Below are 21,979 nucleotides of genomic sequence, written 5' to 3' on the forward strand. Positions count from 1 at the left end.
ATCTGGTCGTTTCAGGTTGTGTGTGTGTGTCTAGCATCTGCATAGGACTGACACATTCATTGTCAAAGGGAAAAAGGCAGGACTGAGACCTGTGGGTTGGGAAATCAGAGGTTCCACCACTAACCTTTTTAAAAAACTGAAGCTTAATTCCACAGCAGAAAATTTCCAGTTTCTGATAGAAACCTAAATCGATCTTAAAATACAGAATAGCAAACACCATTTAGCTTCTGTGTAAGTGTCCTTGTGTATCACTGAGTCCTTTGTGAGCTGAGACATGAGCTGTCTGTCCCTCCACTAGGTGGTGTCTTGAAATCCTTCCACTGTTTTTGTTTTTTGTTTTTTGGTTTTTTTTGCGGTACACGGGCCTCTCACTGTTGTGGCCTCTCCCGTTGTGGAGCACAGGCTCCGGACGTGCAGGCTCAGTGGCCATGGCCCATGGGCCCAGCCGCTCTGCGGCATATGGGATCTTCCCGGACCGGGGCACGAACCCGTGTCCCCTGCATCGGCAGGCAGACTCTCAACCACTGCGCCACCAGGGAAGCCCCTTCCACTATTTTTTATACTTGGTCTTCTCCCTTCTCGGTGGGTATCCTTGCTTGGCCAGTGTCCACCAGACACCTTCACCTTGAGGTTTCTAAGCTGTCGTGAAATGGAAAAGCAGTTGCTCAAACACATGAGAAATGTGTGTCCCAGAGGCATACAGAAGCTCCCAGCAAGAGGTTCTACTCAGTGAATCCACGGCCACACCGCAGTGCTAGTTTTGTCTGCCCAGATACAGGCCTGGTTCCCGTTCCAGACATCGAGGCTGCAACTGAGACTCCAGATAAAAGAACATGGATCCAGTACTAACTTCCATCATTTCCATTTGATAAAGACCAGTAGCCTCTAAAAGGCCAAAAGAGATCATACTTTCTAACAAGCCACAACCAAATGGCACTGGCTGAACTGTGTCTGGGTTCTTACCTGTCTTTGTAAAGTTTATTTCAGAATGTCAGGCATGTTCAAAGGATTACCGAAAAGCTTAGCCACATTACGGAGCTTTTTAAAGTTTATATTAACCAACTACAGAACCCCAGAAAGATGATAAAATAATAAAGTTTTGACCCAACATTTTGAAATTCCACCTTTAGTTCAGGGACGAAAAACCTACTTTTCTTAAAAGAGTTTATTAAAGGGCACCAGAGAATAATGTTTTTAGAAACCATCCTGTAAATTTTTCTTTCACTTCACTGATTTCAACAGGATGAGGTCCATTATTGTTGCAATAGCCTATTTTAGCAGAGATTAAGGATTAAAGGGCAGGCTGCCTGCCACGGATCACACCTGCTGGTCGTCCCCAAATCACAGCTCAGTCACAAAGTGACTGTACAGGTGTGTGAAGGCACAGGTTATGCCGAAGAGGAAAACACACGTAACCACGGGTGACATGTACTGAGTGCAAACTGCGTACGTGGGCAGCATTGGGCTAAGGAATCGTCTACTAGTTCCTGGGGACATGCAGGGAGGTGAGAGCAGTTCTCATCTTCCAGTTGAGGTTGAGGGAAGTTATGCTCAAGGCCCATGGGTGGTTAAGCGACCAGGCAGGATTCTAAATTGTTAGATCAGAAATGAACAAACCTGAAAGAATGAGGTAGATTTCTAAGTTCTGACTGAAAAGGATGTCAACATCGTATTGTTCGGTGAAGAGAGAACGTTTTGGCAAAACTGAAGAGAGTATCTGAAAATACCACTGGCCTCCTTTTTATTCCCTTAACACTTTGCAGTGTGGTCCGGGCACCAGCAGCACCAGTGTTCCCTGGGAGTGTTTCTATTTTTTTCTTTTTTCTTTGGCCCTTAGTTCCCCAACCAGGGATTGAACCCTTGCCAAACCCTTGCCCCACCCTTGCCCCCTGTAGTGGAAGCACAGAGTCTTAACCACTGGACCACCAGGAAAGGCCCCTCCTCTCGTTTCTTTTAACTCTGCTCTACGTCCCCTCCTCAGAGGTCTCCCCTGACCCATGTGAAAAGCACCCTCTATCTGCTTCTTTCCCACAGCAACTGTCCCTCCTGAAATCACACGTCAGTTTATCACCTGTTCCTTCTACTACACTGGAACCTCCATCCAGGCTGGGACTCAGTAACCCTAGCACCTAAGGCAGCAGCTGGGACACGAGGGTCTGAAAGAGGTTTAACGAGGGACTATTTTATATTCAGGACTGTGTACAGTGCAAAGATAACGAAACTGAACTGTAACAGTGGAGATCCCTGGGAAGTGGAGAGGGAGACTGAGGGGACAAAGGACACAGCCCTTCTACCCTTCTGTGCTTCGAGCAGTTTGTCAAAGGAGTACGCACTGTTGTCATAATTTATCAGACACTTTTCAAATAATTTATCCAACCATCTCAAGATACACCAGGCCACAAGAACAAAGCAGATTACACCTTTCCTTCTAAAAAGGTTTTAGGTTTTATTCGTTTATCAGACTACACTTCAATAAATAAGAAATCATTTTCTTTTAAGGGCCTGTCTGTTTCTCGTGGAAATGCTATGAGAAGAATTTTATTTTTGAAACTCAGGTGTTACAACTATATCACGTTTGGACTATACATTATCCCACTAGCAGGCCAGGCCCAGAGACGGCCTGCCTGATTCTTGAAGTGCTGCAGACCCTCACGCTTGGTTTAGAATGATCACCACGAGAAGCAGAGAGACTGAGCACACTCAAATCAGAGTCCACAAAAGAAAACAATCTTCACTGATGAATCGTTTATTCAAACAAGACAAAAACGTCTCCACATTGTTTCCTTTTATACAGAAAGTGGAACATTGCAAATATATTAGCTTTTCTCTTTTTCAACAGAATTTATTTCTGTCTGGTCCCAGGAATTGCCCTTCATTTTAGGATTCACGTTTTAGTAACACATATGCACCCATTACAGCCAAAAGAGCGTACTGCAAAGAAAACACAGCGGAAAATTACCGTGAGGACTACGAACAAATTTGGTCTATAAATGTATTCAGATAAAGTCTGGTCAATAGTGGACTGAGGACAGGATCAAAAGATGACCTCTTCCACATGCTTTGTTCTCGAAATGAGCTGTTCAATAACACGTAACAGTTAAAACCCCCAAATATATTGATGGACCAAGGATCACACACCCAACAAACACTGCTAATGTGCTACTCATTCATGTGTAGGTTTCCCACTGTGCTTCAAGTGATTAAAAAAACATATGGGGGCTTCCCTGGTGGCGCAGCGGTTGAGAGTCCGCCTGCCGATGCAGGGGACACGGGTTCGTGCCCCGGTCTGGGAAGATCCCACATGCCGCTGAGCAGCTGGGCCCGTGAGCCATGGCCGCTGAGCCTGCGCGTCCGGAGCCTGTGCTCCGCAACGGGAGAGGCCACAACAGTGAGAGGCCCGCGTACCGCAAAAAATATATATATATATACTTATGGATACTATTTTTGTTGAAGTTGGGAGATAAGCATTACTGGGCTTATTGTACAACTTTTTTCATATGTTTAAAGATTTCCATAATAAAAAGCAAAAACTATATAGGTGCCATTTTAGAACACACTATATAAACATAAAAGGTGGAAGTACTTACTTTCAATAATTAATTTCAATAATTTAAAACATAATTAAAATGAGTATATTAATTTGTCATTAACTACAAATACTCTGCAGAAGAATTAGCTAGCAGAACATTCTTAACAGACTGCATCTTTACAGTTGCATGTATAAAAGCGCCAGTATTTTCTTAAAAAATAAAGACGTACACATAAATTCCTACCTTGAATTTTGGATAGTCGTTCATTATTATGGTGACCATACCAACATATGGTAAAAACCTAAATTGTGGGATAAAAAGCCAGAAGTGTAAAAAGTGTTTGTAATATAATGATAGCAATACTTGAAAACACTATAAATCAGCATAGGAAAACGTCTTCCTTGGGAACAACACTGATTGGGGCCATAAAACAATATTCACTCCTGTCTCAGAAGGTTTTATGAGTAAAAAGCATTAGCGCTAACAGCCAGGACAACTTTTTAAGAAGGCAAATTAGGATCTAGAGATGCTACTTGTCTTCACTTGCTGCATGTCACCCTAACAGAATGAAAATAATTAGTAGAGCCACTTGTACAACAGAAAGGGCAAATCGAGTTCTTAATTTTTCTTAGTAGAGATGTAAGATTCAGATAGCCTATATATAAACTGCTGTGCGAGAGAGCTTTGAAAGCACATGAATAATTACTGGATTGGCCAAAAAGTTCGTTTGGGTTTAAATCTTACGGGAAAACCTGAACAAACTTTTTGGCAACCCAATAGTTTGTAACTGAAGGAATCCTCATCATTTTCATTGCACAGCACTTTTCAGATGTAACAAAGAAGTCGGTTGGGCAGTGGACACAAATGTGAATCCCGTAATTTATACCCAAACATGATTATGATCCCAGAGCGGATAAGCCAGGATAAACCAGCCAATGATCATGCTGACAAAATTAATGTCAATATGGAATCAGTTTGACCCAAGTGTCCATCATGTCACTGATAGGAAACAAGGTAACACTCCCTTAGTACCCTCCAGTCTGCTTGAAAATCAGTGGCATCAACCTCTCACTTATACACAGCCTCTCACCAGAGTGTCTAGAAATACAGGACTGACCAGCTGCAGGTCTCTGTCATCTCCCTGCAGATATCCAGGTGGGATTATTGCAACAGAGGAGAAATGGTTAAAAGGTGAGCAGAGGGAGGAAAGGGGTCGAAAGAGGCCTTAAGCTACGAGCTGATGAATAAAGCTGCATCTTAGAAAATGGTCACCGGTGTTCTCCAGCCTTACACAGCTGGCAGGATTTCAATGAAAGGAGACATTTCTAGAAAGGGTTAAATATAAAAAGGGTCACCAAGAGATGGGGAGAATCTCTTTTGGTATTTAATAACAGGACAGACTCTCTGCTGTGTCAATCAGAAGCAGAACTCATGGCTGGAACAATTATGCAAAGGTGGGTATTAAAAATTTTATCACAGAACTTTTCTTAGTAGTAAAAACCAGGAGATAATCTAAATGTTGACCAAAAGAGGACTAGTGAAATCAGTTATGATTCTCAGAGGAACATTATGCAGTCGTTTAAAAAGATATAGGTGGAGGGCTTCCCTGGTGGCGCAGTGGTTGAGAGTCCGCCTGCCAAGGCAGGGGACATGGGTTCGTGCCCCAGTCTGGGAAGATCCCACATGCCGCGGAGCGGCTGGACCCGTGAGCCATGGCCGCTGAGCCTGTGCGTCCGGAGCCTGTGCTCCACAACGGGAGAGGCCACAACAGTGAGAGGCCCGCGTACCGCAAAAAAAAAAAAAAAAAAAAGATATAGGTGTAGATTTGACACAGAAAGCTATGTGCAACCTTCTCTTGGGTGAAAAAATAAAACTCTTCTATGTAAAATTATATATGCATACACACATCTATATAGGTACAAGGAATACCTAGAATATTCATCACAGTGTTACACAGTAGTTATTTCTGAAAGGATTTCTTATAATTGTTATTTAAAATCTATAAATAATCTCTAGGTGAGGATTTATTTCAAAAATAGAATTAAACCCATGATACAGATAGCATACTTGCATTCAGCTTTAGATTTCAGGTCCTTAGGAAGTTCTGAATTTTGTTTAGTCTTTACAGTACAAAGAATAACTGCTTACAACTCTCCTGACGTATAATCTTTGTAATGTATCATTCTATTAACCTTGGTTTCTTTGTTTCTAAATATTTTTCTGGTTTCTGAATCTTCTGTATAACTTAAAAGTTAATCCTCACTCACCCTCTGGCTCTCCCCACCACATCCTTCTTTTCGAGCCAGTTCTGGCCTTCTTTGTACAAGCCTCTATCGTCAACTTCATTATTATCTCCTTTAGTCAGAAATTTGATGTCTCCATTATCTCTGGAAAGCAAAACAATGTCCTTTCAAAAATTATTTTCAGCACAGCATCGTTAGAAAAGTATTAGCTTGGCCAACACTTCACAGGCAGATTTGGGCACTGAGAAAAGCAGTCAAAGATAACTTGATCTTTCTTGGTCTAAGATGCTTGCTGGCAGACAACCATTCAACTAAAGCACAAATCTAATGACAATTTTGTAGACTTAAATTCTAAAACACTTAAGTTACCCTGATAACCAAAAAGCATGGCGAAGCACAAGGGCACCAGGAAGGCAATGCTTAGCTCCAGCATCTGTTTCCATCCATTCTTCATCCCCACAGACCAACTGGTTAACACAGATTATATTCCTCTTCACTCGACACATGAACTTGGTCCCAGATTACACAGATTTGAGCACAAGGTAATTCAAACACAAATGTGCTCTTAGCTCTCCTCAAGCTTATTTTTCCTTACCAAATGTGGGATGTGTTAATGCCTTATTTCCTTCACCACTGTGCAAAGTGGATTACAATCCAGTTTGCAAACAAACAGGAATTACAAACGGCATAAAACCACTGTGTTAAAGAGACAGGGGGGATTCATTTTAAACATTGTAAACTGGTGCTTACACAGCCTTGATACTAGAAACACAATATTATAGCCTTATAGAGCTATAAAGAGGGTCTTTTTTCAATAAGACAAATGAGAAAATGCACTAAATAATCTGATAAAATATTAAAAGCCCACAAAGATTTGAAACCACGCCCAAAAGAGCGAGCGGATTTGTAGCCATGGTTATAAAATAAATTAAGAGTAGAAAAACCCGGGCCATCTCTCACAATTCACGAAAGCAAAGCATCATTATTTCCTTAACTTTGAACAACTTCTCATCTTTGTTTTTTTTTATTTTAATAATATATTTTATTTAACTCAATATATCAAAAGTATTCCTTCAACATATAATCAATCTAAAGTTATTATTGAGACAGTCTCTGTCTTTTTTGGTCCTAAGTCTTTGAAACCTGGTGTATATTTCACACTAGTTACATTTCAAGTGCTCAGTAACCATATATTGCGGGTGGCGAACTCATTGGCTAGTGCAGCTCTACAGGAAATGCACAATTTCCCATCTTTGGACATTGTTTTAAAATCAGGTGAGAGTTCTGTCGCATCATGACTGAGCGTATTTCTTCATCAGTAAGTTAACAAGTACTACTAACAAGGTAATGTTAGTGCAATACCAGTGTTTTAACACAAACTGAAACATCATTCTAATGTTTAGAGTAAAATGAAGTGAATATTTTTAGTATCAAACATCTTTGGGGAATACCTGGAAGCAGTGAATGGAATAAGAATCTCATACCAGAAATGTACAAATAGTTAGACACACAAACACAAACACACACACACACACACAGAGAGAATGAGCAATGCTCCATTATTTAAAAAATACAAATATATATACCTAACTTTAATCCCATAACTCATGCAGGTAAAATGCTATACTAAGCTGCATAAAGGTAAATGAATAACCACGTATGTAACGTTTTCGCTAATCACGTGACTGTACTCTCTCATGGAAACTTAATACGTTTGAGCTAGAAGTCATTGTTTCTGGTTCCCAAGAAGTGTTTTAATAAGTCATCACTGGCATTTAAGGAAAAGGCAAAGCCATCTGTGGTGGGGAGAATTAATGCAGGATATGCAATGATCAAATCATGGGAAGAGATGGGGAAAGGAATTTTTATTCATCCAGGGCTAATATTACTGCTGAGAATGCCAGTTTGTCCAAAGTGACACTGAGAAACAGGTAGCTTTCTGCATTTCAGAAGATAATTCTCTTACGAAAATTATCCTCAATTACCATGAGATTTGATTTTCTTTGAGACTCCTTCAAATAGCTAATATTCTGCAAGAATACATTCCAGTGTACATTGTGCAGCAATTCGTTTTTCAAGTGCTTTAGTAAACATCAGTTCATTTCATTCACATAATCACCCTGTGGGTTACTGTGGGTAAAGTATTATTCCCATCTTACAGACTCAGTTAAGTAGCAGGTTCAAAGTCACCCAATTACTAAATGGCAAAACTAGGAACATAATCCAGTGTTTCTGCTACTTTCTAATCAACCATTCAAACTGTCCACAGTTGTGTCTACAAAACAAAACCAAAGAGAAGTAAAGCCTCTTTACTTTTCATGAACTTTGATTACTCTGTGAACTATTGGAATGTCTCGGCCTTCGACTTTAAAAACAACGATTTCACCAGCTCTAATCGGGTCTTCTCGGAAATTTGTTAGGAACAGAAGGTCGCCCCTGTGAAAGGCAGGCTCCATACTGCCACTGGAAAGAAACACAAAGTCACATCAGAATTATGTTCACACCAGGTGAATATTTCAACCCATAAAGAATACAACAAACATACCACTTAGAATATCCGCTTTCATCAACAGTCAAGCAGGTCTCTGATATAAAACAAACCACAGCAATTTCCTTCTGATGGCTCAAGGTGATAATGGTGAGAAAGGGAACGATTTCTTCTTGGATTTGAGTATGAAAAGGGCACTAGCGGGTCGCTCTGCAGTTTGTATTAGGTAGAAAAAGAACTAAGAAAAATGTGGACTCTTCGAAGTAAAAGCCAATGATGGCTAAAATGCTTAGGATAATTTCTTCACCTACTGCTTCATCTTTACTCCTTTGACAAAATTCCTGAAGACATGCAGTGGGAAGAAGTTTCTAGAAAACCATCTCAGTCTGTGATAACAAGGACAGCAGTTTAAAAAAAAAAACTCCCTGAACAAGTCTCAGAGGCAGGATGAGTACGCTGAAGTTTGGCAGCAAGAGTCATTATCGTGCCCCATTAGGAAGGCAGTCCTTTGAAATGTTTCACTAATAACAACTTACTCTTGCTTTCCTCAAGGGCCAGGGATTCCCCCAAGGTCAGTGTTCCCCAAGGTCACACATCCCTCATGATGTCAACAGTTTATACTGACAAGCCAAATTGCTTTAGAATTGTAAAGGATGCTTTAAAAAAAAAAAAACTCCCCATGTACTGCAACTTCACAATAATCTCTGCACGCCAGTGTGTCTGTGTGATTGAAGAAGGGCTGGAACACCTCGGACCGAGTTCTGGCTCTGCCGAAAGTAACTGTGAGATGCGGGCGACTTGGCCTTGTTGAACCTCAGCTTCCATATTTGTTGGGCCCATCTCAATTTGAGGGGCTTAACTTTTTCTTTTTTTCAAAAGCCTTAAAATCCTTCCTTCAAATGAAATCTTACCAGGTAAAATATAGTCACATAAAGTACATAAAAGTGGAGCTGTCACAACCGAAGCAAGGCTAAGGTGTCTATAGTCCGTGAGCTTGGTCACCTTTTCCCTCCTAACCCATCCACCTGGACCCTAGGGCACCCCTGGAGCACAGTGTAAACACCAGTGAATTAGAGGCCCCCTCAGCTCTGTGTGTGAACCATGCCATCCTCAGGCTCCTAAGTTTATGAAAATGCTGCATCTCTAGAAGCAGGCCCCTTGGCCAGCCACAGAAGGGTGGCCTGGTGAAGCCCGGGCCAGAGCTGTTGCCCCATCACGTGACAGCGGGGCCCAGAGGAGGGAAAGGGCACTGGCTTGGGGGCCAAGAAGCCTGCGTGCTGGTTCTCCCGCTCTGGCCAGCGGTGACCCGGCCCGCGTCACTGCTCCAGCCCGCTGCTCCCCGTGGAACAACAGGGCTCCACTCCCACTGCAGGGAGACTCGGCGATCTAAGGCACCGTGAGCAGAGCATCTCCAAGCACCTAAGGGCTCACAAACACGCTATTTAATTTCAAGTTGATTGTTAAGTTTTTCCCCTTGGATGACTTCATGGCTCTGGGAAGTTAAAGTATAAACTGTTCTAAGATGAATACGCTGTGCTTTCTAAGAGTAAAAGTCTTGAGAGTCTTGAGAAGAGAAGAGTCAGCTACCACAGCGCTGCTGAAGAAACCTAAGCAAACACCAGACACCATGCTGGGCACAGACTCCCTGCCCATGCGGGACAAAGAGAACCAAGTAAGAGTTTTAAATTAGTTATGTTTAAAAATCAATGTGTACACAAATAATGCATTATTACTATCTTATTAAAATGTCATTTAACATGGATTAAAACATGAAAAGTGAATCACATTGCACTGGACCACAAGCATCAACATGATGAAAGGCCTCAACTGTCTATTGAAAAAGATTTTTCAACAAAAGCCAAAAAAAAAAGAAACCTTCTCAAAACAGGTATCAAGAAAGAAAACTCTAAAACTTTATCCAATTAAAACACCGAGTTTGGGTTGTCCACGCTGCTCCTGGGTCCTGGGCAGCAGTAGGACGGCTGGCAGGACCCACCTCAGCACCACCACGATGGGACTCTCGCTGCCAGTGAGGACGATCAGGCCTTTCCAGATCATGAGCGCAGAAGACACAATCATGGCAAAGTTTAAGACCTGGTAATAGAGCTGGAATGAAAAAGGCCAAACCGAAAGTAAGCACCGGTGACAGAATATTCACTAACCCAAAGCTTGTTTTTAAAAAAAAAGCTTTTATTTTAGGACATGAAACTAGTTCACACAAGCTACAAAATTAGGTAGAATTTCAACTTCTGACCATGGAATGCCCATGTATCTTCTCTCCTTCCATGAGAGAAAAGGAAAAAAATTAAAAACCAGAGTAATCTGTGGGACCTGCTTTGTTAAGGCCTCTGTACGACTCTTACCTCTCCAGAATCCCCCAGAACCTTCAACCCTGAGGGGACCCACCACTCAGGTTCTATGGCTCGGCCTCCCGCTCTAGTGCAGAGGGCGGAGGTCTAACCTGAGAGCCCCGACATGCCCACAGCTCACCCAGAACACTCCTCAGCCCCACGGCCAGAAGGGTCCCGAATGAGGGTGCAGAATCCTAGTCTTCCAGCACTCTGTCCTACACAAGGTTATTCTGCATCGGAAATTACAATTCAAAAGTGAACAGAAACTGGAAACACCTAGATGTTTAGGGTTTTCATAAATGTTTTAAATGATGAGCATCAAACATTTGGTTAAGAACACGGCAGGAAGGCCACCGAGTCCGCATCTAGTTCTAAGCCGCCCTCGCTCCACCGGAGACCACAGAGGGCCCACAGGGCTGCCCGCCCTCACTGTGCCCCAGGACGGCTCCGACTGTGGCACCTGCCTCGGGTGCCACACTTGCTCTGGGTGATCTGAAGAGCGTGGATGGCCTCCTGCACTTGCTCTGGGTGATCTGAAGAGCGTGGATGGCCCACCCAACACTCTGGTGTCTCAATTCCTGGGCCTCCTCGCCTCCAATGACCCTCTCCCTCCACCTGAACCGTCCACTCTCAGCGGCATACCTGGCCCTGAAACTACTCAATCCCCCACCACGTCTCTAGCTCAAGTAGCCCCTCCCCCCGGGCGCGTGAGCCTGCTCTTCTGGCCTGTGTGTTCACCTACACGGCCGGACTCCGGCCCTCCAGGGGCCTCCACCACCCACCTCCGTCTCTCCACCCTCAGCATGCAGCGTGCAGCCCCCATGAGGCCTGGCAGCCGCCTTACTCCAAGACCTTCTGTCTACCCCTCCAGAGAAGAAGCTTCCAGACCTCTACCCGCGAGGGGAAACCTCTGAGTAGAGTCGGAGAGGACAGCCTGGGCTCTAACTGCGTCTCAGCATTTCTGCCCAGCTCATTCATTTGAGCCCCACCTCCCCTCACCCCTCCCACGCATTCTGGAGACACCTGGGACTGCCAGCCCTTGAGTCTTGGCGGCATCTGCAGCGTAAGCAGTGGAGACTTATTCCTCCACGTCCCCCCACTGCTGGTTCCAGCTGTCAGTTGCCACTCTTCTGTTTTCCAGCTTCTAGTATTTGATTGCTCTTGTTTCCCTTTCTGGGCTTCCTATCTTGGAGTAACTGATGACTTTTTAAAATCCCTTTACTATATACAGTTTTAGTGGTGTTTCAGAGCAAGTGAGATTAGGTAGGTTAGGTCCTGTCTTAACTACCTGCTAGCTTTCCAGCTAGGACTCAGATCACATGGCTCCGGACAGTACTGTTTTCCTCAAATATCCAAATATAATTTTAACTGAGACAGAATGCAGGGTTATGGACTCTTTTTGAGGATCGAATACAGTTTAAAATGCAGTTTTAAGCACAGTTTAAATATAGTTTTAAATAGTCTTAAAAATGCACAAGGCCTGGAGAAATGGGGGCTGAAGACACTCAGGAAGGCCCAGGAGGCATGTGGCAGGTGGATTTACACGCTTCTGACTTTGAAAGTGTAGACCAGCCTTTACAGCAGCGGTTCTCAAACTTCAGTGTGCACTAGCATCCCCACGTGGGGCCTGAGAATTTGCATTTCAAACAAGTTCCCAGGTGACCCTGAAGCTGCTGGTCCAGGGACCACAGTGTGAGAACCGCTGTTCTCTACCATTGGTTCGCAACCTTGGCTGCACGTTAGAATCACCTGGAGAGCCTTTGGAACACGGTACACCTGGTCTCCATCCAAGACCGATGGAACCAATGGGAGGGGAGGGGTGCTGGCATCCCTGTTTCTCAAACGGCTCGCAGGTGGTCCTGATGCACAGAGGTTGGACCACTGTTCTACACCTTCTCCCTCCCCTGGGCTTCAGTCTCTCCCACCTTCAGTCCTCCTTCCACCTCACATCCTCCGTAAGGCTTCTACACTCTCTCTTCACAGCCAAACCTCAGGAGCTTCTACCCCAGGTTTCTCCTCTTCCTCTCCATCTACAGTCACCCCTCAGCCTACACACCCAGTCACATGCTCACTAAATCCAACGGACAACTGTCAGTCCTCACCTTGCTGACCTTTTGGCAGCTGTCAACACAGATGATCACTTCTACAAGCTCTCCGCCCCTGGCTTCCAGGATAGCACACTGTCCACCCTCCGACCACTTTCTTTCTAATCTTCCTGCCAGTTCCTCCTCCTCTAACTGGACCTTCAAATGCCGGCACTGGCACCATCATGCTAACTGCTCCCAATACTGAGATTTCCAACTGCCTCCCTGACAGTCTCACTCGGATGTCTGTAAAGGCAGCACCAACCCAACACGGTCAAAACTGAACTTAGCTTCTGCAAAAAGGCTTCAGTGCTCGTGATCTCATCTCAATACATGGCATTCCCATCCACCCAGCTGTCTGCAGTCACCCCCCACCCATTCGTTCTATCCTCTCTATCTTCTAAATATGTCTGGCATTTGTTCAGTTCCTTCTATTCCCATTGCCACCACGCTCATCTAAGTCACCAGCACAGCCCGTCGGACACTGCGAGCGCCTCCTAAGCAGGCTCCCGATGTCCACGCGTGCATCTTCCGACGCGTGCTCCACGCTACACTCAGCACTGGTTTTCAAATGCACCTCTGGTCATCAGCTCACCTCTATGCCCTGCATAAGGCTCTTTGATTGCATCCCACACTCCATGCGTGAATATGATCTCTAAGTCCCTGTCTGATATATGGCCTCTCCTCTCCAGTGTCAGCTAGTAAAGCTCACTGCACTCCAGCTCCACTGGCGGGCTCTGTCAGTGATTCAGAAAGCACACGCTCCTTTCCACTCCAGGACCTTCACCGGCTACTGTCGTGGCCCAGGAGGCTCTCCTTAGCACACCTAACACTCACTCACCTTTAAGTCCTACTTTAAACATCAGTTCCCAAGGGAAGCCCTCCCTGACCTATTAGACCAGGAGTTAGCAAACTTTTTCTGTAAAGGGCCAGGTAATACATATTTTAGGTTTATGGGCCTTATCATCTCTGTTGAAATGACTCAACTCTACCATTGTAGTGGGAAGGCAGCTACAGACAATACGTAAAAGAATGAACATGGCCGAATTCCAATAAAACTTTATTTATAAAAACGGGCAGTGGGTTGGAGTTTGCCAACCTCTGCTATAGACCAGCCTGTGTCCTCCTGCTATATATTCTCACTGCATCCTGTATTTCTTTATACCATCCATCACCTTGATAATTATGCATATAATTATTTAATGCATCTTTCACACTAAACTGTAAGTTCCACAAAGGCAAGGATCATTTCAGCCTTGTTCACAGCTGTGTCCCCAATGTTCAACACAGGCCTGGGAAAAAGTAAGTATTCAGTTTGTTGAATAAATAGTGAGAAATACACGGTGGGCACATATAAACTAGTAGTAAGAAAAACACTAAAACTGCAACAACAAAAAAGAAGTACAAGCTTAAAACTATTAATATTCCAAAGAAGAAACATAAGTGGCGAATAAACACAAAGTGTTTAAACCAAATCCTGCCTCCCCCTTGCCCCTTTTCGGCCTAGTAAATGTAAAGGTTTTTTGTTTATTTGTGTGTGTGTGTGTGCGCGTGTGTGTGTGTTTTAATGCTAATACTCAGAGCGTGGCAAGCATATATTCCAGTGGTGGGGATGCAAGTTGATATAACCATTCTGAAAGCAATTTAGTGTCAAGCATTAGTATCAAGAGGTTGCTCTTGGCCCAGTAACCCTACTTCTAGGAATTCAGTTTAAACCAGTTTAAACCTAAAGGCAGATAGGGAATTACGGCCCAAAGATACTTATCACAGTCTTATTTTTAAAGGGAAAGGGAAATAAATGAGCAACAACAGAGAAATGACTGAGTAAATAACGGCAAATTACTGCACTATTCGAAACAATGAATAAAGAACTTTAATGGCAGGACGAAACACTCAAGACATATTGAGTGAAAAATGTAGGCTGCAGTAGGATCTCCCCAAACTGTTTAACAGTTTATAAAGCAAACACAAGGAGATCCCCCAAGATGCTAAGAGTCTATCTTAGCATGGTGGAATTATGAATGATGGGACTGTCTTATTTAAACTACTTTAAACTACTCTCTAGTCTTTAAAATTCCTATGATGAGCATAGATTAATTTCAAAATCTGGGAGGGGGTAGGGAAGTATTTAAAGGAAGAGCAATTTGACAAGATAGAGGCCGTTAAAATAATCATTTTGAAGAGTGTGACAAAACATGAAAACATTCTGATATGATAGGAAGGAAAAGAAAAGCAAAGCTCAAAACTGTCTCTTGCTAAAATTACAACTGTGTGCAAGTATGTAATTTGAGGTAATCGTGAAGGTTACAAAAGTGGGGACAAAAGGTGCATTAAAATAACATATTTCGATGTAATAAATGAAAATAGGATAATAAATGTAATTCAAAATTAAAGTTACATACCATTTTTTTAACTCCTTGGCTTAAGTGTCAATAGCAAATTATCAAATTAAATTAAATTCCCAGGAGAGCAAAAAAGGAAACTGGAGTGCTAAACGGACATTGTTCAAGTGTTGGGCTATAATATGTTAAACGGTTGCTTAAAGTAAAATCAGCCTTGCTAGCCACATCAGCCTGAAGCAGAAGTTGTTCACTGGCGTTCACGTTCAAAAACTTCACCACCTGCTCTGCTTGACCTAAAGGATTTAGTAAAGAACTGCTGTTGCATTATGAACTGCAGCTCTGATTAGGAAAGCCCCAAGGCATGGTTTTCTATAGAGACTGCCATCTTTATACACGTTTTCAAACCATCGGGCTCCACCCTGATAAAAGAAAATTATACAATATTGCCACTTATCTAATAAAGACCACGTACTGAGAATATATTTTCCAGTATGATTTTCTATGCTTGAAAAATTCTTTGAGAGGAAATAAAATCAATTCCTAAAAAAAAAAACTTCTCTGAGCAAGACATTTATTTGCTCAAGAGATAGCCAATTATATAGAAACCTAACAATCAAGCTAACTGCAAAACCACACATCACCCTTCCAGCACCCTATCTTTAAGGGACCTAGTATCTAAGTCTAGGACTGAAATCCTGGAATCTAGAAAATGTAATTTTGATGGAACTACTGACAAGCTGATTGGAAATATACACCCCACATTTCACTGGTGCCTTTTCTTATTGTTCATCTTTGCCTACCAACTCTGTATGCTTGGCACTTAATCATCCCAGCAGAGTTTAGAAGCAAGCTCACAGTCTTTGTCAAGCAAAGATGAAATAGCCAATGTCTACGGGTTTTAAACAAACGTTTCAGACCAGATATTGTGGCTGACAGAGCAGCAGAAATGCCAGTGGCTGTTTTTCTTCCTCTCTTTCTCACTGCAGAAACAAAGAGTCCTTGTTTTTGCATGTGGCTCTTTCCTTAATTAACTGTAAGCAAGGGCAGCAGAAAAAGGAGGTCCCTCTTCCAAGACTGGTGGAGCGAGCATGCCTGACAAGGTGTCACAGGATGCTATTGTGGAGGGAAAAAGAAAAAAGCAAAAGGACAAAGCTTTAAAAAAAAAAAAAAAAAAGGACAAGGAGGCAGCAGATTTGAGCTTCTGAATTTTAATTAGAAGACTAGCAAAATACAGACAATGCAACCAGCTACTAACGGGCCTTATCACTGAGAGTGGGAATATACAGAGCTTTCAAAAGGCAAACTGGCTTAGCGATTGACAGATTCACCAGAAGGCGTTCATTGATAGTCTGCAGTCGGTAATCGGTACCAATTTTAGAGACATTTTTAAAACCTACCCAATTAAGTCTAGATTTTTTTTAAGTAAAGCTCTACTTCCTGGAGGATTTTCTTGTAAACCACATCAATGTTCAGGGCATTAGCTGTTAGTTTTTCCAGATAGTGATAATCTCTGCCACAACTCATCTTAATCACAGAAATTCCCAGGAGCTCAACTGACATGCACACCTAGAAGCAACCAGGTTCTCAACACAGTTCATGAGATTCAAGTCACCAAATTCCCCCACGCTACTGCACTAGTCTGAAATTCTACTCGGAAAAAAGAAAGAGAGAGGGGGACGGGGTCGGGGGTCGGGCTAAGGAGAGACATAAAGGAAGTCTTCTTCCGAGGCCCTCTCCCAGAGGGGTGAGAAATCAACTCCAGTCGCCCAAAGACCCCACGCTAGCTGCCTCCGATATTCAAGGTGCTGCCAGACCACGGAATCCAAGAATGAAGTTAGAGAAGACATCTGGAATCCCTTTTGGAACACTGATTCAGTCCACAATGATGGAGCACCACCAGTGAGCTCTCCCGCACGAGGAGTTTTATTTAGTCCCAAAGCCTGGCCGGGAAAACACTCCCCGGGATGGGAAGAAACCGCGTCGGGAGGCATTACTGGACAGCTCCCATCGCTAGGAAGTTCTCCCCTTTTGCCTGCTTTTCTGCCACTTCCATCCGCGGGCAGCCTCCTTCAGGACCTCAGGCCTCAGAAACCCCCCCGAGAAATCTGTTCCCTTTTCCACGGGATGGCCCTTCAAATACGTGCAGAAGGCTGTCACTCGCGGTAGAGTCATCTCTCCCCGCTTTCTCAACCACACGACCTCCAAAGGACGGGGTTCCTATTCTCTTCCCCTTCCGGGCTACGCTCCCCTAATTGCGCTTTTGTCAGTGCAATTAAGTGCCCACACGTGGGTCTGTGCGGATTTGAACCCAGGGCCTCCGAGAGCCCAGGGCGGGAGCCTCGGGTCGCCACCGGCCCCAGTCGCGGGGCGCTGTCCTTGCGGGAACCCCATCCGGGGAGCTCCGACTCCCCGCTGTCTCAGCCAGTCGCGGCTTCCGGACGCGCCCCCCACGCGGGACTCCGTTACCTGGCGCTTGTTCATCTTCCTCAGATCCCCAAAGATGTCCAAGCCGGACGCAGGAAGATGCGACCCCACGGCACCCGCGCGTACCATGCCGGGCTCTCTGGGGGGCCGAAGCGGCCCGCGGGCTCCGGGTGTCACAGACAGCTGCGGAGCACCGGCCAGGCCCCCGCCCAACGGCCTTGCCGGCCACGTGACCTGAGACTCGTTCGGGCGTCTGGGAATCGTAGTCCTGCGAGTCTTAGCCACCAGTGTACCTGGAAGGAACCAGGAGCAAGAAAACTACCACTCCCAGAATTCCGCGCGCCGAGAGCCTCGTCCAGTGAAGACCCAGGGCTCCCAGAGACTGGGGCGACCGGGCTCGGGAGCCTCGTCTGACCCTTGCGAGGGAACCTCGGGGAGCTGGTGATGCTGCATATGGCTCGGCCAGCTCGGGGAAGTGACTGCTCAAGAGCAACCGAATTCCCCAAGACTCTGGTCAGGCGCCAGGAGGACACCTAAAGCCCTCGGTATTCACCTAGCCGTGTATCTAGGCCATTGGATGACTGCGACTAGGGAAGGCGGGGCTTCTGCAAGGGGGCAGGCTGTGCGGACTAGGGGAGGAGTCTACACAGGGGCTTGGCGGGTGGGCGGGGCCTGGAAGAGGCGGGAATTTTGAAGCCTCCGAGTTCCGCGCTCTGCAAGAGTAACAGGATTTGAAAGCAAGGAAACAAGAGAATACAATGATGTATCCTCTGATCATAGCTGTGTCGCAACGGATGTTAATTGAATGAAAAAATAGCCAATTAATTTTATGCACGAGGAAACAGAAGCCCAGAAAGGTTAAATGACATGGTCAAGGTAAAGTGGCAGAGTCTGGAATAGAACTCAAATTTTTAAATTTCCAAATACTGGATTATGGTAATCCTGATCCTAGATTATATTTAGTTTATTCACTCACTCATTTATGCATTATTTATTTCATTCATTTATTCGCAAATTTTTTGGAGCATCTACTATGCACCTAGCCCTATTCTAGACACAAGAAACAATGAACATCTAGCAGCGGGAAACATAATAAATAAGTTATACAGTACTTAAGGAGCGGTGGTGCTATGGAAGTAGGAAAAGCAGATAAGAGAGAGGAGAAGCTCTGCGGGAAGGGAGCAGGTGGCAATTTAAAATAACCCACAAGTTGACTTACCAGGAAGCTACTGAAACGTACACTTCGGGACACTTCACTTGCAGAGGCCCCTTCTGAAGCCTTGAAGAAAAATGGTCATATGGTTTTGTAAGAGTTTAAAAAGCAAGATATTTGGGACTTCCCCGGTGGTCCAGTGGTTAAGACTCCACGCTCCTAGTGCAGGGGGCCCGGGTTTGATCCCTGATCTGGGAACTAGGTCCCACATGCTGGGAACTAGGTCCCACACGGCAACGAAGATCCCATGTGCCACAACCAAGACCCGGTGCAGCCAAATAAATAAATAAATATTTTTTTAAATATTAAAAAAACAAGATATTTGAATCGCTATTGGTTGATTCCCATTTCTTTGCATTCCAACTTCCCCTCCATCATACTTCCCTTCATGCTGGAGGGACAAGGAACATTTTGAGGATCCAGCTAAGGAGAGGTTGAGTTGGAGATACATTTAGTTTGGGTTTAGTAGATATATTTCTGTGGTTCATGGCTATTTCCTGTCATCCTTTTGTAGGAATGGCTTCTAGGAATACTACCACCCGCTGTACCAATTCACCTGACATCGTGGCAGGAAGTTGCACTAGAGGTGGTATCCTGATATGAGGGTCTCCTACAGCACCTGGCCTTGGAAGTATGTGGATAATAGAAAAGAAACAAGGTTTGAGAGGTATGGAGCCAGAAGCTAATCTGCATAAAAATTTTCCAAACATCAGATGTATAATATACAATTGTCATCAGTCAATCAGGAAGATAGGGTGATCATTAAAACCAGCACTAACAGCTGCTGGAACCAAGATGGTAGAAATGAAAGTATTTAGATGTGTTCAGATTCTGGATATATTTTGAAGGTAGAGTCCTCAGGATTTTTTGAAAGAATAGATACAGAGTATGAGAGAAGAAAAGAAGTTAAGGCTGACTCCAGGGTTTTTAGCCTGAGGAACTGGAAGGATAGAGTTGCCCTCAACTGAGGCAAGGAAAGCTATAGGCAGAGCAGATTTGCGGGAGAAGGGTGAGAATTCACATTCGCTGTGACCAACAAACGTGGTGCCCAGGTTTTACCCATCCAATATCCTTAGGGCACATCCTTCAGACTTTGCCTCCATGCTCCTGCATATGTTGAGCACTGGGTAAGGAGCAAAGCAGAACGACATTGAGTGGAAATCCCCAGGTACCTTCCAATCTTGGACTAGTTGATTAACTTCCATGAACCCTTTTCCTTATCCATAAACTAAAAACTACATTGGTTACAGTCCCTTTGGAAGACAGTTTGTTAATTTCTTACATAGTCTTAACTATAAGATCCAGCAATCATGCTCCTTGGTATTTACCCAAAAGAGTTGAGAACCTATGTCCACGCAAAACCTGCCCATGAATGTTTATAGCAGCTTTACTCATAATTGTCAAAACTAAGAAGCAACCAAGATATCCTTCAGTGGTCAAATGGAGAAACAAACTGTGATACATCCAGACAGTGGAATATTATTCAATGCTAAAAAGAGATGAGCTACCAAGACATGAAAAGATATGAAGGAAACTTAAATGCATTCTACTAAGTGAAAGAAGCCAATTTGAAAAGGCTACCTATGATATGATTCCCACTATATGACATTCTGGAAAAGTCAAAACTATGGAGACAGGAAAAAGATCGATGGTTGCCAGGGGTTAGTGGGGACAATGAATAGGCAGAGCACAGAGGGCAGTGAAACTACTTTGTCTGATGCTATACTGATGTATAATGGACACATGCCATTATACATTTGTTCCAGTGGCATGTGAGACACCCAGTGATCCTCAGCCTCCAACAAGTCTCCTCAGCGCCACAAAGGATGGTTCCCTAGCAAGTGTAAGTAGCACTCCAGGGTGTAGCTTCCCAGGGAGTCTCCTCAGTACCAGCTTCCTCCTTCCCAGCCCCAGTCTGTCACACCTCAGAGAACTTCTCCACGATCAGGTGGCATATATCTTAACTCTTTGCCTAGGACCTACGGCTATATACAGGAGTGACTGCACACTGAGGAAGAGGAAATACCCAGGTCTTTGGGAGATCACTCTACATTGTCTCTGAATTGACTTTATATTCCTAGAGACCTAAAATGTGACTGTGCCCACAAGTCAAAGTAGGAGCTTATAGTGATCAGGTGATAGACTAAGTCTTAGCTCAAATTTGACTCACAGTGGAACTTGTTGGTGTATGGACTCACCTGTGGTCCATTTCCTCAGTTCTTGGATGTGTATTTGGAAAAGATATACTTCCCCAATCTAAGAATCCCCACGTTCTCTCTCTGATCCAGTAAGGGCCATTATCGTAGGAAGAGCTAAGTAAAAGCCAAAAGATTGTCCCTTCCCTACCAAGATACTAAGCCAGAAGCAAAATCCCATCCCTGGGGGAGTTACAGTGATCCAGGCCACCATTAAAGGATTACAAGATGCAGGGATGGTGATATCTATCACACCTCCATTAACTCACATGTTCAGCCTGTGCAGAAGTTGCATGCAGAACAAGAGAAAAGTTTAAAAAAAAAAAGAAAAAAGAAAAGAAAAGAAAAAAAAAGAAGTTGCATGGATCTTGGAGAATGGCTATGGACTACTGTAAACTTAATCAGGTGGTGACTCCAATTGTAGCCGCTATCCCACACTTTTTCCATGAGCAAATCAACACAGCCCCTGGCACTTGGTATGCAGCTATTGTCCTAAATAAGTCTTTTTTCCATGCCAATTTGTAAGGACCACCATATGCAATTTGCTTTTACCTGGCAAGGCCATCAGTATACCTTCATAGTCTTGCCTTGGAATTATGTCAACTTTCCTGCTCTCTGCCATAATGTTGTTTCCAGAGATCTTGACACTCTTGACACACCATGACACTCTGAAAAACATCACATTGTTCCATTACATTGATCAAATTACACTGGCTGGAGCTGATGAACATGTGGTATAAGTACCTTTTTTTTTCGGCTGCACCATGCAGGTTGTGGGATCTCAGTTCCCCCACCAGGGATTGAACCCAGGCCCCAGGCCATGGTAGTGAAAGCTCAGAATCCTAACCACAGGACCACCAGGGAACTCCAAGGAGGTAGTAAGTACTTTTGGTGCCTTGCATGTTGCCTCGCTCCCTAGAGGGAATGAGAAAAAAAATGTTCACTTTTGCCATCTTAGTGAAGTTTCTGGAAGTTCAATAGTCTGGATCGTGTTGAGATATCCCTTTCAAGGTGAAAGACCAGTTGCTGCACATCTAAACAATTACCATGAATAAAGAGAACAACACTGGGGGGTATTTTTAGAATTTGGAGTCAACGCAGACCCCTTT

The 21,979-nt window shown here is 44.0% G+C and overlaps 2 protein-coding genes across 2 annotated transcripts in view; one reads left to right on the forward strand and one right to left on the reverse strand.

Annotated features, from left to right (window-relative positions):
* Window positions 1–21,979, forward strand: part of CCBE1 (collagen and calcium binding EGF domains 1) — a 524,308-nt gene that overhangs the window by 423,464 nt on the left and 78,865 nt on the right. The gene's annotated exons all lie outside the window — the stretch shown is intronic.
* SEC11C (SEC11 homolog C, signal peptidase complex subunit) lies at window positions 1,944–17,714 on the reverse strand. The gene is made up of 6 exons (XM_079941829.1): window positions 17,505–17,714; window positions 10,258–10,367; window positions 8,087–8,236; window positions 5,798–5,917; window positions 3,774–3,831; window positions 1,944–2,931 (listed from the first exon to the last, which is right to left on the reverse strand). The coding sequence occupies exons 1-6, from the start codon at window positions 17,589–17,591 to the stop codon at window positions 2,878–2,880; spliced, it is 579 nt and encodes a 192-aa protein (XP_079797955.1). The 5' UTR covers window positions 17,592–17,714; the 3' UTR covers window positions 1,944–2,877.

This window comes from Stenella coeruleoalba, assembly GCF_951394435.1.
Source record: "Stenella coeruleoalba genome assembly, chromosome: 14".
NCBI lineage: Eukaryota > Metazoa > Chordata > Mammalia > Artiodactyla > Delphinidae > Stenella > Stenella coeruleoalba.

Excerpts from the sequence above, each read along its gene's own strand:
- SEC11C (XM_079941829.1), bottom strand. The coding sequence starts at position 17,591 with ATGGTACGCGCGGGTGCCGTGGGGTCGCATCTTCCTGCGTCCGGCTTG. Across the intron at positions 5,918-8,086 it reads GTAATCAAAGTTCATGAAAA|AGATAATGGAGACATCAAAT; the intron begins GTAAAGAGGCTT and ends TTTGCTTTCCAG. Across the intron at positions 3,832-5,797 it reads GTGGTGGGGAGAGCCAGAGG|GTTTTTACCATATGTTGGTA; the intron begins GTGAGTGAGGAT and ends CCCACAATTTAG.